At 38.2% G+C, this 17,686-nt stretch overlaps 1 protein-coding gene across 1 annotated transcript in view; it reads right to left on the bottom strand.

Moving 5' to 3' along the window:
• The window catches only part of JMY (junction mediating and regulatory protein, p53 cofactor), a 78,695-nt gene that overhangs the window by 13,649 nt on the left and 47,360 nt on the right, over positions 1-17,686 (bottom strand). The window contains exons 5-10 of the mRNA XM_030846541.2: positions 16,989-17,154; positions 16,323-16,510; positions 13,910-13,996; positions 3,195-3,290; positions 1,432-2,020; positions 74-381 (exon numbers count right to left, since the gene is read on the bottom strand). Of these exons, the coding sequence (XP_030702401.1) occupies positions 77-381; positions 1,432-2,020; positions 3,195-3,290; positions 13,910-13,996; positions 16,323-16,510; positions 16,989-17,154 (1,431 nt within the window). The 3' untranslated portion in view covers positions 74-76. The remainder of the gene's footprint in view (positions 1-73; positions 382-1,431; positions 2,021-3,194; positions 3,291-13,909; positions 13,997-16,322; positions 16,511-16,988; positions 17,155-17,686) is intronic.

Genomic DNA, 17,686 nt, shown 5'->3' with positions numbered 1-17,686 from the left:
TATAACAGACCTCATCATCCAATACAAAAGCTGTATTACTGGAACACTACTGAAGAAAAGTAAGACCATTTACTTGTTAGTTTTCCCAGTCTGTGCAAGGCAAAGCCTCCTCGTCATCCTCTGACTCAGGGGATGCTTCTTTGATTCTTCTAAGAGCTTCATGGATGCTCCGTGTTAGAGGGTCCGTGTCGGGCAGAAGCGTGAAGGATTCTCTCAAGACTTCCTTCTGTACCTTCTTCAATTTTACCCCCTTCCTTATTTGTGCCAAGATATTATTATCATCTTCATCAGGAAAAGGAGGCAGAGTTCGCTGTTCAACCTTTCTCAGATGAAAACTACCACGCTTCAAGGAAGCTAGCACCTCATCCATGGGTGAGCTCACTTTAGAAAATGAAAGAGAACAATTATGATTGCACTTAGAGTCAGGAACTGTATAACCTCCAGACTTTAGGACTGTGATAGCCCAGGATGCTAAGAACGTATCTAGAGAAGGGACCATGAAGCGTGGACACAACATTGCCAGAACACAGGGGATACTAATGATGCTTGTTTAAAAAAATCCCAAGACCCAAATTCCATGTCAGGCATTACTGGTATTCCTATCATTTCTCATGTGAGAGAAGTGAGCAGACTGGGGGCTGGGGGGTGATCTTTAGTATTATTATGGGTGAGACTCCTAAAGAGTTTCCATAATGCAAAAGTCCAATCAAATCCAGACAGTGACTGGACTGCACATTTAATTTTAAAAAATTAAATTCTGGTTCATTATGGTGACTGTGTGTGTGTGTGTGTTTTTTTTTTAATAACTGCTTTACATATGAAATTCTACTTGGGCTATGGTAAGAAATATTTTATAGGATGGTCTCTCAGATTAAAATGTAATATACAAATAAAATGTTCTCTCCGTGAATGCTAAAGCTCCTAAGGGCCAAAATTATTTGCTGTTTCAAAAACATCTTTATTAAGGCATATCTGACATGCAATAAATTATACATATTACTCCCTATTCTTTGCTTCTTTATAAAAGATATGCCAGGGTCCTCAATAAATATGTAGCCAAATGTTACATGGTTTTGCCAATGTTCTCCTGACCAGACAGCTTCCCTTTTCTTGTATTTATGAGATTTAAAATCGTACTGTAACACAAAAGGAGCCACATAATACATGTTACCAAATAGATCAAGTCAAAAGATATAATTTAAAAAGCATCGCTAAGAGCTCAAGCAGGTCTGTACGATATTTGTGTCTGTACACATGTGCAAACATGGGTTGGTAAGAATTCTGCCATGCTGAGACCCTGAAAACCTGTTTGCTATCAAATAATGTCCAAAAATAAAATGTTTAAAGCTTTGTAATGTCCTAGGAAATAAACCGTCCTTTAACTACATGCCTCAGTCAACAGATGAACTCAAAAATCTTTTTTTAACTCACCTCTCTTCCTCTGCAAACCTTCAGCAGTCTTTTTGAGCTTCTTCCTGGCACTGACGAGCTGGCTGCTGTCGAAGAGGTGTGCTGAGGGGGCACTAGCTGACTCTGGGATCCTCTTCTCGTTCCCCTCCACTCTAGGCAGACCTTCGTCCAGTGTCTCTGGGGCGCCGTCCTTACCGACAGGCAGAGGCGGTGGTGGTGGGGGAGGAGGAGGTGGCGGGGGAGGTGCTGGAGGAAGAGGTGGGGGGAGTGGATCTGCTGTGGCAGAACCTGGTTTAGGGTCAATCTTACTCAGAAGTGGAGGAGATGCGGCGGGAGGCGGTTCAGAGGTAACACCACCGGGAGGTAACGAAGTAGCTTCAAGTTGTGCTGAATTGTCTTCAAGCTGTGTGAGGCTTTGGGCTTCTGTTGTCTGTGATGACCCGAGCTTGCCCCTTCCTTCCTCCACTCCCTCACTTTTCTCTTCTACCTGTAGCGCTCCTGGCAGAGGGTCACACTGGTCTTCACAGGACACGGGACTGGCTGCACTTCTTCTTCTTGCGTGAGCCAGTCGCAATCTGGTTGATTTAAGTATGACCTGGCCTGGGTATCTCTAAGAAATCAGAAGTTATTATAACTGGTTAGATTACAATTTATGAACAAATGGCTGTTTATTTTCTCCCTCCAATGCAAGATTTTATTTTAGAGCTTTTGTGATTTTTCAGGGAAAATATACTGAAAACCAAAATACCAAAATGTAATACCTTACAAATAATTATCACCAAATTCTTTATTATTTGCTTATCATCAAATCCTTCTCCCCTCTTATCCACTTAAGAGGTCAACTGTTCAGAATTACCATATGATTAAAGAAAGATCCTTAGTGAATAAAAAGTACTAATTTAAATGGGAAAATAGTAGCAGTGTAAAATAAAAAACAAATGATGTCAAATATATATATGCTATTGGTAGGCAGAAAGCTAAAAAACTGTTCTTAGATTCTTACATGTATTTTCAAATGCTTACAGATAAAAAATTAAAACATTAATGTTCTTCAAAGGGTAACATGGCATTTTTTTAAAGCTCTGAAAACAATATATGCATTTTATGATAGAATAGAAGGAGAATGAATAAAATTTTTTGGAGTACTGATACACAGAACTCTCATTCTTTTACTATGGTAAAACCTAGCATTAACGCATTTGGCAGACGACATTTTCTTAACACAAAGCTTATCCTTGTGTTAAGGACCCCATTCCCACCCACCCCCACTCTTTCACTTGATCAAAAGCTCCCTTCACCTGTAAGGAGACCCCTCAGAATAAAGAGTAGAAGTAAGGCTCTTGAGTGCTGCTGAGAACCAGAACTACCTAGTTTAAGCACATTCCAAGGAAATGCTTAGCTGCTGTGATATCAGTGTCCAGAGTCATGGATAAGCCTGGCAAGAGAACTGCTGAAGCATTTCTCACGTGTGTTGATCCACCCTTTAATTCTGCCATTGGTCCTATTATTACACCACAGTGTTGATGTACACAGAATTAATAACAAGTTGATGCTTAAACTGGATAGTCAGTTGTGAACTAATGAATCCAGGCTTCCCAGAGGCCCTGACCATTCCTCTTCTATCACTGAAGTGGTAAGCCAAGGACTGCCATAACTAAAATTGTTTTCTGGATAATAAAGGGAAAATCAAGTTTTTCTCATAAAAGAAATCTTACAATAGAAGTATATATGTACCTCTGTTTAAAAAGCAATGAAAAATAATAAATTGACCATACTTTTACTACCTGTTTAAAGGTTCGAAGTCTATCCAGTGTTCTCTGTCTTTCTTGGCTAACCCAGGCACTTTTTCTTTCTTCTTCATCATGTAATTTTTCTCTTTTCTGGTAAAAAAAAAAAAAAAGTAATTCTATTACAATGTGTCCCATTATATTTTATCATTAATAGAAAAAAAGAGAGTTCTCCCAATATGTAAGCTGGATTACTCCAAAGAATGATGTATTAAGCAATGTTCTGTGGCATGAAACACTATCAGTTTTAATTGAAATTATATTGTTGTTTCACTTTCTGCATGACCTACCAATTAAAAGACGTTTACTCTGTAAATATTTTCTCTGAACTGAAAAATGTTTCATCTTTGGGGTTCTGGCTTAAACAATTTTATTATGCAATACTTGTAACTGCTATATTCTGCTAACTCAAATAGTTGACCTTAAAAACAAAAAATAACCACTTGGTCGGTAATTTAGATATTATATATGGGTTAAGCCTGATGTTCTGTAGATAATGTCTACTATTACTGAACCTGTTCCTCTTGCCACAAATCTAAGTGTGTGTTTTAATACCTCATTCAATTTTTTTCCTTCCCATTCCCCAATCCCAAACCTCTTTGATTTTGTATTCCCAAACTGGATTAACAGTATCACCACCCACCCAATGTTGGCCAAGTTAAATACGAATTGCTCTTTCTAAAGGAAAGAAAGCGGAATTCTTGGCAGGTGGATAAAGAGTGGGAGTAGTGCTTCTGACAACCTCACTGCTGAGGGTCAGGTGACAGGTAGTTACCAATTAGGGAATGCACTGAAGAGTGCCACGATGGCCAACCACGTCCCCAGAGAGATGTAACTATCACATACAATACAGACTGGTTCCACTTTCTCTTGGTGAGGTGGGTTGAATCCTTTGTATATAAATCAGCCCATGGAACTTATGGTCAGGGTGCAGGGGGGTGCCAAGGGTGAGTAAACATGAACATTCTTCCATCTCTTCTTATGGCAGGTCAAGAAGACCTTTTCCCTTTAGAGAGCTCTCACCTGGGGAGTCTTAAGAGAGTCGCAAAGGCCATTTATTAGTAGATAAAAAGTCATGTATCTCTCAGTAACAATCCCAGATTGCTATATACAATCCTAAAGGTTTCCAGATGGGAAATTAAAGAAGATATGACCTGAGCTCTTCATTAAAAGAAATAAAGGTCCCATGTGGATTCTGTCCTTTATAGAGGAAAGCCCAGAATGGCTCAAGGACACAGTGAGGCAAGAACTTATCCCAACTCCTCACTCCTACTGCATACTCAGTTCCATTCACACAGCTGAGCCAACAAAAGGAAGGAACTGAAAAAGTCTCATATTTACAACTGGTAACCACCTGGAATTGGGAGTGAGCTTGTACTTTCCCACGCTGGGATACATGCCATGGGATACTCAGGGACAAAGGGTCTTCTAAGGCCTATCGAGTGGCACTGGCTCAGAGATGAAGAGATTTTTCTATACTTAGAGTGTATTATCGAATGAATATAGTGCTTAGTACTTGAGGAAGAAATTAGTTGTCTAAGAGATATTCAGCATTTTCAAACTGTGAATCTGCATCTCTAAACATAATATACAAATAGCTGAATGTGAAGTTCAGAAATAAAACTGATCAATCATTTTGTTGGTATAGCTGGTATAACCAGAGTCAGATCATACTATTATCTAAAAGATCCCAAATGGAAAGAGAAAGTTTCAGACATGTTCAGGCATGAACTGATGGGTTTGTATGGACTTTTCATAGAGCACAGTATTGTATTTAAGAGCCTAGTGAGTAACAGGCCCCCTCTGGCTAGCTAGGGGAAAGTTATTTAACGAAGATAATTTACCCTTTTGTGACGGCGGGGGCAGGGGGTGGTGGAGGGTGGGTAGGGAATACTTACTAGATGATGCTAGATGGTGACACAAGGGGCTTTGAGTTTCTGTTAACATTGTTTAACAAGCTGGTGCTAGCTGTATGCATATGTTCATCTAGTGAAAATTAAAACTTATGAGCTGTACACTTGTGTGTGTGACAAAGGTGGTTTAAAACACCACATTTGATCTAAGCCAACTTTCATTTTCCTCTAGCTTTGCATGTTAAGAATTGATGATTAATAGATTCATTCTCCTACAGTGAGGTATTCCACCCAAAGTCGGCAGTAGGTAAAATTATAAGGCAAATGACATTCATCTTTCAGATTCCCCCAAATATCAATTTCCTCTTTTTACTCAACTTTGCCACGTAAAACTCTGAGAAAGGATTTGATACTCATTCATTCTAAAAGGCTAATTAGTTCCTCCATCCATAAAAATATTGGCATTTTATCAGAATCCAAGATCTTCACGCAATAAGGAATGCATTCTAAGTGTGGAGTTTAATCACAAGCTGACAGCGCAGGTGCCGACGGTGAGAGTAGGAGGCATTCTTATTCATTTAACTCTTAAGCTGGCCCACAGTCTGACTTTCCTTACAGAGCAGTTCCTGGCCCATGAAAACGGTACTGAACAATAAAAATACAATAAATTTGCTGTTGATTTCAGATGAATCTTACAGTTTACTGGTAGTTTGGCTACTCTTACGTGTTAAAATTCAAGAGTTTTAGCTAATATGTGCCGATATGAGCTTGAAGGATAACATCAAAACCCCTACAGCAGCTAACGTCATTCTTAATCACAACAAATTAGAAGCCTTCTTAAGACCAGGAAAAGACAAAGAAGTCTCCTCTTATCACTCTTTTTCTTTTTTTTTTTTTTGGCGGTACTTGGGCCTCTCACTGCCGTGGCCTCTCCAGTTGCAGAATAACAGGCTCCAGACGTGCAGGCTCAGCGGCCATGGCTCACGGGCCCAGCCGCTCCACGGCATGTGGGATCTTCCTGGACCGGGGCACGAACCTGTATCCCCTGCATCGGCAGGCGGACTCTCAACCACTGCGCCACCAGGGAAGCCCTCACCACTCTTTTTCAACACCCTACTGGAAATCCTAGCTGACACAATAAGAAGAGCAAATAAAAGGTATACAGACTGCTACAAAATAACTAAACTGCCTTTATTTGCATAAGACCTGATTGTCTATGTAGAAAATCTCAAAGAACCACCAAAAAAGCTACTAGAACTAATACACAATTATAACAAGACTGCAAGGTACAGGGATGACATATAAAAGCCAACTGCTTTCTAATGTAACAGCAATGAAACACTGGAATTATGAACCTTTTATATTACCCCTACAAAACTATTTACATTACCACACCCCAAAAAGCAGATAGATAAATTTAGCTATAAATCTAATAAAATGTGAACAAGATCAATGAAGCAAGCTATAACTCTTAGAAAAGAAACCAAAGAAGAACTAAATAAAGACATATTCCTTGTTCATGTATAGGAAGACTCAATACTATTAACATATCAATTATCGAGAGGGCAGACAGCAGAAGCAAGAAGAACTATAATCCTGCAGCCTGTGGAACGAAAACCACATTCACAGAAGATACACAAAATGAAAAGGCAGAGGGCTATGTACCAGATGAAGGAACAAGATAAAACCCCAGAAAATCAACTAAATGAAGTGGAGATAGGCAACCTCCCAGAAAAAGAATTCAGAATAATGATAGTGAAGATGATCCAGGACCTCAGAAAAAGAATGGAGGCAAAGATCGAGAAGATGCAACAAATATTTAATGAAGACCTAGAAGAATTAAAGAACAAACAGAGAATACAAAAACTGAAATGAAAAATACACTAGAAGGAATCAATAGCAGAGTAACTGAGGGAGAAGAACGGATAACTGACCTGGGAGACAGAATGGTAGAATTCACTGCCACAGAACAGAATAAAGAAAAAAGAATGAAAAGAAATGAAGACAGCCTAAGAGACCTCTGGGGCAACATTAAATGCACCAACATTCTCATTATAGGGGTCCCAGAAGGAGGAGAGAGAGAGAAAGAACCCGAGGAAATATTTGAAGAGATCATAGTCGAAAACTTCCCTAACATGGGAAAGGAAACAGCCACCCAAGTCCAGGAAGCACAACGAGTCCCAGGCAGGATAAATCCAAGGGAAAACACGCCGAGACACATAGTAATCAAATTGACAAAAATTAAAGACAAAGAAAAATTATTAAAAGATACAAGGGAAAAACGACAAATAACATACAAGGGAATCCCATAAGCTTAACAGCTGATTTCTCAGCAGAAACACTACAGGCCAGAGGGAGTGGCATGATATATTTAAAGTAATGAAAGGGAAGAACTTACAACCCAAGATTACTCTACCCAGAAAAGATCTCATTCAGATTTGATGGAGAAATCAAAAGCTTTACAGACAAACAAAAGCTAAGAGAATCTAGCACCACCAAACCAGCTCTACAAAAAATGCTAAAGGAACTTCTCTAAGTGGGAAAAACAAGAAAAGGACCTATAAAACGAACCCAAAACAATTAAGAAAATGGTAATATGAACATATGTATCGATAATTACCTTAAATGTGAATGGATTAAATGCTCCAACCAAAAGACATAGGCTGGCTGAATGGATACAAAGACAAGACCCATATATATGCTGTCTACAAAGAGACCCACTTCAGACCTAGGGACACATACAGACTGAAAGTGAGGGGATGGAAAAAGATATACCATGCAAATGGAAATCAAAAGAAAGCTGGAGCAGCAATACTCATATCAGATAAAATAGACTTTAAAATAAAGACTATTACAAGAGACAAGGAAGGACACTACATAATGATCAAGGGATCAATCCAAAAAGAAGATATAACAATTATAAATATATATGCACTCAACATAGGAACACCTCAATACATAAGGAAAATGCTAACAGCTATAAAAGAGGAAATCAACAGTAACACAACAATAGTGGGGGACTTTAACACCTCACTTACACCAATGGACAGAGCATCCAGACAGAAACTTAATAAGGAAACACAAGCTTTAAATGACACAACAGACCAGATAGATTTAATTGATATTTATAGGACATTCCATCTGATAACAGATTACACTTTCTTCTCAAGTGTATACAGAACACTCTCCAGGACAGATCACATCTTGGGTCACAAATCAAGCCTTGGTAAATATAAGAAAACTGAAATCATATCAAGCATCGTTTCCGACCACAATGCTATGAGATTAGAAATAAATTACAGGGAAAAAACCGTAAAAAACACAAACACACGGAGGCTAAACAATACGTTACTAAATAACCAAGAGATCACTGAAGAAGTCAACAGGAAATCAAAAAATACCTAGGGACAAATGACAATGAAAACGCAATGATCCAAAACCTATGGGATGCAGTAAAAGCAGTTCTAAGAGGAAAGTTTATAGCAATACAATCCTACCTTAAGAAACAAGAAAAATGTCAAACAATCTAACCTTACACCTAGAGAAAGAAGAACAAACAAACCCAAAGTTAGTAGAAGGAAAGAAATCATAAAGATCACATCAGAAATAAATGAAACAGAAACAAAGAAAACAATAGCAAAGATCAATAAAACTAAAAGCTGGTTCTTTGAGAAGATAAACAAAATTTATAAGCCTTTAGCCAGACTCATCAAGAAAAAGAGAGGATTCAAATCAATAAAATTAGAAATGAAAAAGGAGAAGTTACAACAGACACCACAGAAATACAAAGCATCCTAGGAGACTACTACAAGCAACTCTATGCCAACAAAACAGACAACCTGGAAGAAATGAACAAATTCTTAGAAAGGTATAACCTTCCAAGACTGAACAAGGAAGAAATAGAAAATATGAACAGACCAATCACAACTAATGAAATTGAAACTGTGATTAAAAATCTTCCAACAAACAAAAGCCCAGGACCAGATGGCTTCACAGGTGAATTCTATCAAATATTTAGAGAAGAGCTAACACCCATCCTTCTCAAACTCTTCCAAAAAATTGCAGAGGAAGGAACACTCCCAAACTCATTCTACAAGGCCACCATCACCCTGATACCAAAACCAGACGAAGATACTACAAAAAAAGAAAATTACAGACCAATATCACTGATGAATATAGATGCAAAAGTCCTGAACAAAATACTAGCAAACAGAATCCAACAACAAATTAAAAGGATCATACACCATGATCAAGTGGGATTTATCCCCAGGATGCAAGGATTCTCCAATATACACAAGTCAATCAATGTGATACACCATATTAACAAATGGAAGAATAAAAAGTATATGATCATCTCAACAGATGCAGAAAAAGCTTCTGACAAAACTGAACACCATTTTATGATAAAAACTCTCCAGAAAGTGGGCACAGAGGGAACCTACCTCAACATAAGAAAGACCATATATGACAAACCCGCAACAAACATCATTCTCAATGGTGAAAAACTGAAAGCATTTCCTCTAACATCAGGAATGAGACAAGGATGTCCACTCTCACCACTATTATTCAACACAGTTTTGGAAGTCCTAGCCACGGCAATCAGAGAAGAAAAAGAAATAAAAGGAATACAAACTGGAAAAGAAGAAGTAACACTGTCACTGTTTGCAGATGACATGATACTATACATAACGAATCCTAAAGATGCCACCAGAAGACTACTAGAGCTAATCAATGAATATGGTATAAAGTTGCAGGATACAAAATTAATGCACAGAAATCTCTTGCATTCCTATATGCTAACAACAAAAGATCAGAAAGAGAAATTAAGGAAACAATCCCATTCACCACTGCAACAAAAAGAATAAAATACCTAGGAATAAACCTACCTAAGAAGGTAAAAGACCTGTACTCAGGAAACTATAAGACACTGATGAAAGAAATCAAAGATGACACAAACAGATGGAGAGATGTATCATGTTCGTGGATTGGAAGAATCAATATTGTGAAAATGACTATACTACCCAAAGCAATCTACAAATTCAGTGCAATCCCTATCAAATTACCAATGGCACTTTTTACAGAAATAGAACAAAAAAATCTTAAAATGTATGGAGACACAGAAGACCCCAAATAACCAAAGCAATCTTGAGGGGAGAAAACGGAGCTGGAGGAATCAGACTCCCTGACTTCAGACTATACTACAAAGCTACAGTAATCAAGACAATATGGTACTGGCACAAAAACAGATATATACATCAATGGAACAGGACAGAAAGCCCAGTGATAAACCCATGCACCTATGGTCAACTAATCTATGACAAAGGAGGTAAGGATATACAATGGAGAAAAGACAGCCTCTTAAGTGGTCCTGGGAAAACTGGACAGCTACATGTAAAAGAATGAAATTAGAACACTCTCTGACACCATACACAAAAATAAACTCAAAATGGATTAAAGACCTAAATGTAAGACCAGACACTATAAAACTCCTAGAGGAAAACATAGGAAGAACACCCTTTGACAAAAATCACAGCAAGATCTTTTTTGACCCACCTCCTAGAGTAATGGAAATAAAAACAAAAATAAACAAATGGTACCTAATGAAACTTCAAAGCTTTTGCACAGCAAAGGAAACTACAAACAAGATAAAAAGACAACCCTCAGAATGGGAGAAAATATTTGCAAACGAATCAACGGACAAAGGATTAATCTTCAAAATATACAAGTAGTTCATGCAGCTCAATATTAAAAAAACAAACCCAATCAAAAAATGGGCAGGGCTTCCCTGGTGGTGCAGTGGTTGAGAGTCCACCTGCTGATGCAGGAGACACAGGTTCATGCCCCGGTCCGCGAGGATCCCACATGCCGCGGAGCGGCTGGGACCATGAGCCACGGCCGCTGAGCCTGCGTGTCCAGAGCCTGTGCTCCGCAACAGGAGAGGCCACAACAGTGAGAGGCCCACGTACCGCAAAAAAAAAAAGGGGGGGGTGGGCAGAAGACCTAAACAGACCTCTCTACAAAGAAGACATACAGATGGCCAAGAGGCACATGAAAAGCTGCTCAACATCACTAATTATTAGAGAAATGCAAATCAAAACTACAATGAGATATCACCTCACACCAGTTAGAATGGGCATCATCAGAAAATCTACAAACAACAAATGCTGGAGAGGGTGTGGAGAAAAGGAAACCCTCTTGCACTGCTGGTGGGAATGTAAATGGATACAGCCACTATGGAGAACAGTATGGAGGTTCCTTAAGAAACTAAAAATAAAAAAAAAAATAATTAAAAAAAAAAGGAATAATAATAATAATAAAAAAAAAAAAAGAAACTAAAAATAGAATTACCATATGACCCAGCATATACTGGGCATATACCCAGAGAAAACCATAATTCAAAAAAGCACATGCACCCCAATATTCATTGCAGCACTATTTACAACAGCCAGGTCATGGAAGCAACCTAAATGCCCATCGACAGATGAATGGATAAAGAAGTTGTGGTACATATATACAATGGAATATTACTCAGCCATTAAAAAGAAACGCAATTGAGTTATTTGTGGTGAGGTGGATAGACCTAGACTCTGTCACACAGAGTGAAGTAAGTCAGAAAGAGAAAAACAAATACTATATGCTAACACATATAGAAGGAATCTAAGAAAAAAAATGTCATGAAGAACCTAGGGGTAAGACACCAATAAAGACACAGACCTATTAGAACATGGAGTTGAGGATATGGGGAGGGGGAAGGGTAAGCTGGGACGAAGTGAGAGAGTGGCATGGACATATATACACTACCAAATGTAAAATAGATAGCTAGTGGGAAGCAGCCGCATAGCACAGGGAGGTCAGCTAGGCGGTTTGTGACCACCTAGAGGGGTAGGATAGGGAGGGTGGGAGGGAAGGAGATGCAAGAGGGAAGAGATATGGGAACACATGTATAACTGATTCACTTTGTTATACAGCAGGAACTAACACACCATTGTAAAGCAATTATACTCCAATAAAGATGTTAAAAAAAAAAAAAAGAAGTTGTGGTATATATATACAAGGAACTATTACTCAGCCATAAAAAGGAACGAAATTGGGTCATTTGTAGAGATGCGGATGTACCTAGAGACTGTCATACAGAGTGCGGTAAGTCAGAAAGAGAAAAACAAATATCGTATGTTAACGCATATATGTGGAATCTAGAAAAATGGTACAGATGAACCAGTTTGCAAGGCAAAAACAGAGACATAGGTGTAAAGAACAAACGTATGGACACCAAGCGGGGAAAGCGGCACGTGGGGGGGATGAATTGGGAGATTGGGATTGACATATATACATCAATATGTATAAAACAGATGACTTGTAAGAACCTGCTGTATAAAAAAAATAATATTAAAACAAAAAAAAAAAACACTGCTCTTTGAGATAATGTCAAAGAATGAAAAGGCAAGCCACAGATTAGGAGCAAGTATTTGCAACAGATATATCTGAAAGGGGCTATTATCCACAATAAGAAAATAAATAACCTTATTAAAAATGAACAAAATATCTAACACTTACTAAAGAAGAGGTACAGACAGTAGATAAGCCTTGTGAGAACATGCCCAACATCCTACACCATCAGGGAACTGCAAACTAAAACAACTATGAGGTACCACTACACACTTATTAGAATGGCTAAATTCCAAAACACTGACAACATTAAATGGAGGATGTGGAGCACACGGAACTCTAAATTCATTGCTAGTGAGAACGTAAAATGGTGTAGCCACTTTGGAAGACAGTTTGGCAGTTTCCTACAAGGTAAGCATACTCTTCCCATAAGATCCAGCAATCACGCTCTTTGCTATTTTACCCAAAAGAGCTGAAAACTTAATGTGCACACAAAAACCTTCCCATATTATCAGCTTTATTCTTAAGTGTCAAAACTTGGAAGCAAGATGTCTTCACCAGGTGAATGGACAAATAAACTGGTATATCCAGACAATGGAATATTGTTCAGTGCTAAGAAATAATCTACCATGCCATGCAAATACAAAGAGGAACCTTAAGTGCAAATTACAAGTTACATAAGCCAATATGAAACAGCTACATATAGGGTTCCAATTAAACGTTAGGGGGAAAGGCAAAACAAAAGATCAGTGGTTGCCATGAGTTTGTGGAGAGAGGAGTATGAAAAGGTGGAGCACAGGGAATTTTTAGGGCAGTGAAAATATTCTATATGATACTATAATGGTGGATTCATGTCATTATATATTTAGCAAAAACAATAGAATGTACAGAACAAAGGATGAACTGTGGACTTTGGGTGGTAATGATGTGCCAATGTTGGTTCAGACTGTAACAAATATACCACTCTTGTGTGGTACTGCACTGGTAGAGGAAGCTGTGCTATAAGGAAGTATATACACAATTGGGCCTCTGAACCTGTGGGTTCCACATCCTTGGGTTCAAACAACCTCGGATTGAAAATACTCAGGGGGCAAAAAACCCACAGAAGGTTCCAAAAAGCAAAATTTGAAGAATTTGCCTACTGGCAACTACTTACATAGCATTTACATTATATAAGGTATTACATGTAATCTAGAGATGAAGAATACAGGAGGATGTGCACAAGTTACATGCAAGTACAAGGCTATTTTATATAAGGGACTGGAGCATCCACAGATTTTGGTGGGGAGGTTGAGGGAGTTGGAAGGGCAGGTGTCCTGGAACCAATTTCCCTATGGACACTGAGGAATGGCTGAACAGTGACTTAATGCTAACATCTAGCTATAACATTTTCTTATTCTCTACAGATTTTATTCACTTTGAGATATGTAAAATTCGAAGTTTTATTCTAAGTCTTTCAGAGTGCAAACTTACTAGTTGTACTGTGTGGTGGGTTCTATATTCATCTTCACTCCGAAGGCGCTGTTGGAATTTTTCATTGTGTTTTGCAATACAAATTTCCTATAAATACATGAAATGTGTTTTAATATAAGTGAAACTTGAAAGACTCAAAATCTAATTCAATTTGATAAATTAAATTTTAATCTTAACATATACCTACACAGCAAAATATCAAGTAAGCTACCTCTGGTTTCTCATCCGGAATATGGAAGCAGCATAAGCCAAATAATTAGGATCTTAAAAGATTCTTTTATTAAACTACTTAACATCTGTAGAATTCCTGATTTCTCCCTTTTTTTGGAAGGGGAGGAATGGGGCATGGTAGAGTGGAAGGGGGGTGTACCTAGATAGTCTCAAAAGTCTCTTTCAAATCTGAAGACTGTGGCCAGAAGATTCTAAGTATTATTGTACTCTTTAAACTAGTCTGAGCAAAAAAAGGACACATAACGCTTGACTTAAACTCTGTTTCTTAAGTGCTTTCTGATGAATTAAAGAACATGATTTTGCCCGGATTGGTTTAAACAATATCATGAAATCTGAATCTTCTGATCACAGACTTCAGAGCTAAAAAGAGACCTTAAAGACTAGAAAGTACAATAATCGTATGCTACAGATTTACATGAAAATAATATTAAGAGACATGTGCTCTTTACACATACCCTATCATCTGGCAACTTCCTAGTGGCACCATGCTAAGTCTTCATTTTCTCTGGGTCCTTCTGGAGAAGTCCTCCAGATAAACAGTTTCCAACACTCTCAAAGCTATACCAAAAGATTACTCTTATAACCTCGTTAAGTCATACATGAATAACCTTTCAGGCCAGGAAGCTGTATTTTAAAGCAGCTCTTTTATCTCCTTCCTATCTTTACCCACACTGTGTTGACTCTACTGCCTAACAAGTATCGATCACAGATCGAACCTGTCCAAGGCAGTCTCCAAGGGGGAGAAGTGGCATGATATAGTGATATAATGGCTCAGGCTTCCAAGTCACACAGACCTAGGATAGTATCCTGCTTTGACCCATACTAGCTGCTTTGCCTTAGGTAATTTATTTAACGACTGGAAGCCTTAGTTCCTCTGGTTATAAAATGAGGATACAAGTCTACAATTCCTTATCAAGAACAGAACTCAGATGTGTTTCAAAATTAATTTTTTTTAATTTTAGAAAGGTGATATGTTGCATACACCATCTATTGCCTAGTAACTCCAGCAGGATCTGACACAACACCCCATAATAAGTATTACTGATGTTTTTGCAGTGAAAACAGATGAATAGTCAAAGTAAGTAGGACAAAAAAATGTTCAGGTCTGGGTTTGCCACCAAATCAAGTATCAGAATGCTTTTTGGCTACTGGGAGAATAAAAGAAGATAACATACATGAAGAACAATGTTATTTCTATTATTCTTCCTGAAAAGTTTAATCACAAAGCATAGACCTCAAGTCCTCATGGCATAGCCAGAGACCGTCTTTGTTCTTTCAAGAGGAGAAGCAGGGCATGATTTACTTATAGCCAGAGAACTACCCCGGGTATGAAATTCTATTGTGGGTGCCAGGTTAACCACGGAGCCTGTGACCCTGGGGATGCTGACATGCAGACCACAAGGAACGTAGGGTGCTGTTACAAAGAGAGTCATTCTGATCTTTGGTAAAGTATGATTGATCGTTCTTCTCAGAACAGTGTTTCCAAGTTCCTCTCTTTCCAGCCTTCTTTTGTCATTCCTCCTTCCCTCTGCAGTTCTGTCACCTAAGCCGTTGGATTTGGGGGTCTGGGGGCAGGGAAAGGGGAGGACAGGGGGTAAGACCATTCAGAGACCCTTGGCTGTGTGCTGTGATAGGTCACAGCAGATCAGAGGCTGCGGTGTAAATGGGCAGAATCTACAGGGCTGAGTTCCTACCTCAGATTTAGTTTAATATAAGAATGAAGAGTGAAGAATATAGATTAAATTGGTACACACTTTTATATATAAATAAAAATTTCCTTGAAGACTGAGGTCAGAACCAGTCAACTTAATTGTAGAGCATCCCTGGCCTCCTTAAAATAAAAAGGAGCCGGGAATTGCATTACATGGAATCCTGTAGTCATGATCAGAGTCACCTTTGGGTGGCTGAGGCAAACAGCATATCACCACTGGCTGTTCTAATGTGTTTAAGAGGATAATGCTCAGACAACCATATAATGTCAATACAATGGCCCAAGTATTGAGAAGATATAACTCTTACTCAGTTTTAAAAGGTATGTGTATTAGTGACAAACTGCATTAGAATTATTGGATATGGGTCAAAGATTAAGTAATGGAAAAATAAATAAATAAAAGATTACTTAATGGAATAAAAGCAAGATGTAAAATTAAGGTTATATTCAATTAATATGTAACTATTATACCTTTTTATTTCTGAGGTATGCTTTCTTGGCTGAAACCCGTCCACGTCTTGCCTCCAGCTGGCGTGCTTTCTGCTGAAGTTTCTGTAGCTCTTCTCTCTGTAAATGCACAGACACTGCCATCTCTTCCTTCTCCAGCATGGCCTCCATGCTTTCATAAGTGTCATAGTATACCACTTCATCTCTCTTTTCTGTTACAAAACAGCAACAAGGGGTAGTGGTTAAGAGCATGGGCTATGGAGCCAGACAGCACAGGGCTCTGATCCACTCACTGATTCTATAAGCTCAGGCAAAGCCATTACCCCTTTGTAAAATAGGAAATATACCTCTTTGGGGGAATGTGTGTGCCAGTGTCTGGCACATAGTTAAGTGCTCAATATAAAATGCCAAGAACCTTGTTTCCCAAATAAAAAATCTGAGAATACAGATTCTGGCTGAAGCAACAAAGCAAGTTACTTACAAAGTAAGTAGGAAGGAATAACATAGTTGCACTGCTACATCTACTAAATCACTTGTTTGACTTTACATTAAGTTTTCTTAACCTCAACAGAATAAATAAAACTGGTGTCTATGTACATTTTCCCTATGTATGCAAACAAATACATGGGGAAATTCCATCATTCATTCAAATGTCTTTTTGTGGACTTATGTATTAGACACACATCATACCCGATATAAGTCTTTTGATGCTTTCCAGTTGTGCTGTCAACAGTAACTCTTCACACTTTAAGATTTCAAACTGCACTTCATACAACTGAAGTTGCAGATCATAATAATCAGCTTCTAATTGATCCAACTGAGCGATGGCTTCTGTACCGCCCTGCAAACTCTGCATCTGCATTGAAAATAAAAATAAGGACATATCTAGTTTGAGGGAACAAGAAATTAAGGTATGATTAGAAATGAATACTAACTAATCAGACAGGATAAATCCATGAAGCAACTGAACACCAGCAGACAATGTGGGATCAGAGGCTCGTGTACAGATAATTTAAGAACCTACTAAATTTGTGTATAAAACTGTGTGAACATGTATATTTTTCTCTGAGTACAGTGTTCCTAGCTTTCAAATTCATAAAGGGACAAGAGTCTGTGGCTTAAAAGAGGTGAGAATGACGATAATCAAGACTCGGTTAAAAAGGAATAGTACTTACTCCTAAGTGTGGTTAAAAAATTCTTAAGTCAAATGTAATTTTGCTTGCCTGGGTGATATTTAATGTTTCAGTGTTACTTTAGAAACTGTTTGATGTTTAGCATTATACCATAGCAAATACCACTGTCACATCAGGAAGACGTTTTTGTTTTTAAAATAACCTAAGGAGATGTGACATAGCAACATTTTTTTTAAAGAACAAAAGTCTCCCCAT

Source organism: Globicephala melas, chromosome 3, assembly GCF_963455315.2.
Source record: "Globicephala melas chromosome 3, mGloMel1.2, whole genome shotgun sequence".
Classification (NCBI taxonomy): domain Eukaryota; kingdom Metazoa; phylum Chordata; class Mammalia; order Artiodactyla; family Delphinidae; genus Globicephala; species Globicephala melas.
Note: the sequence above shows the minus strand (reverse complement) of the source record. Positions and strands in the feature narration are given on the sequence as shown.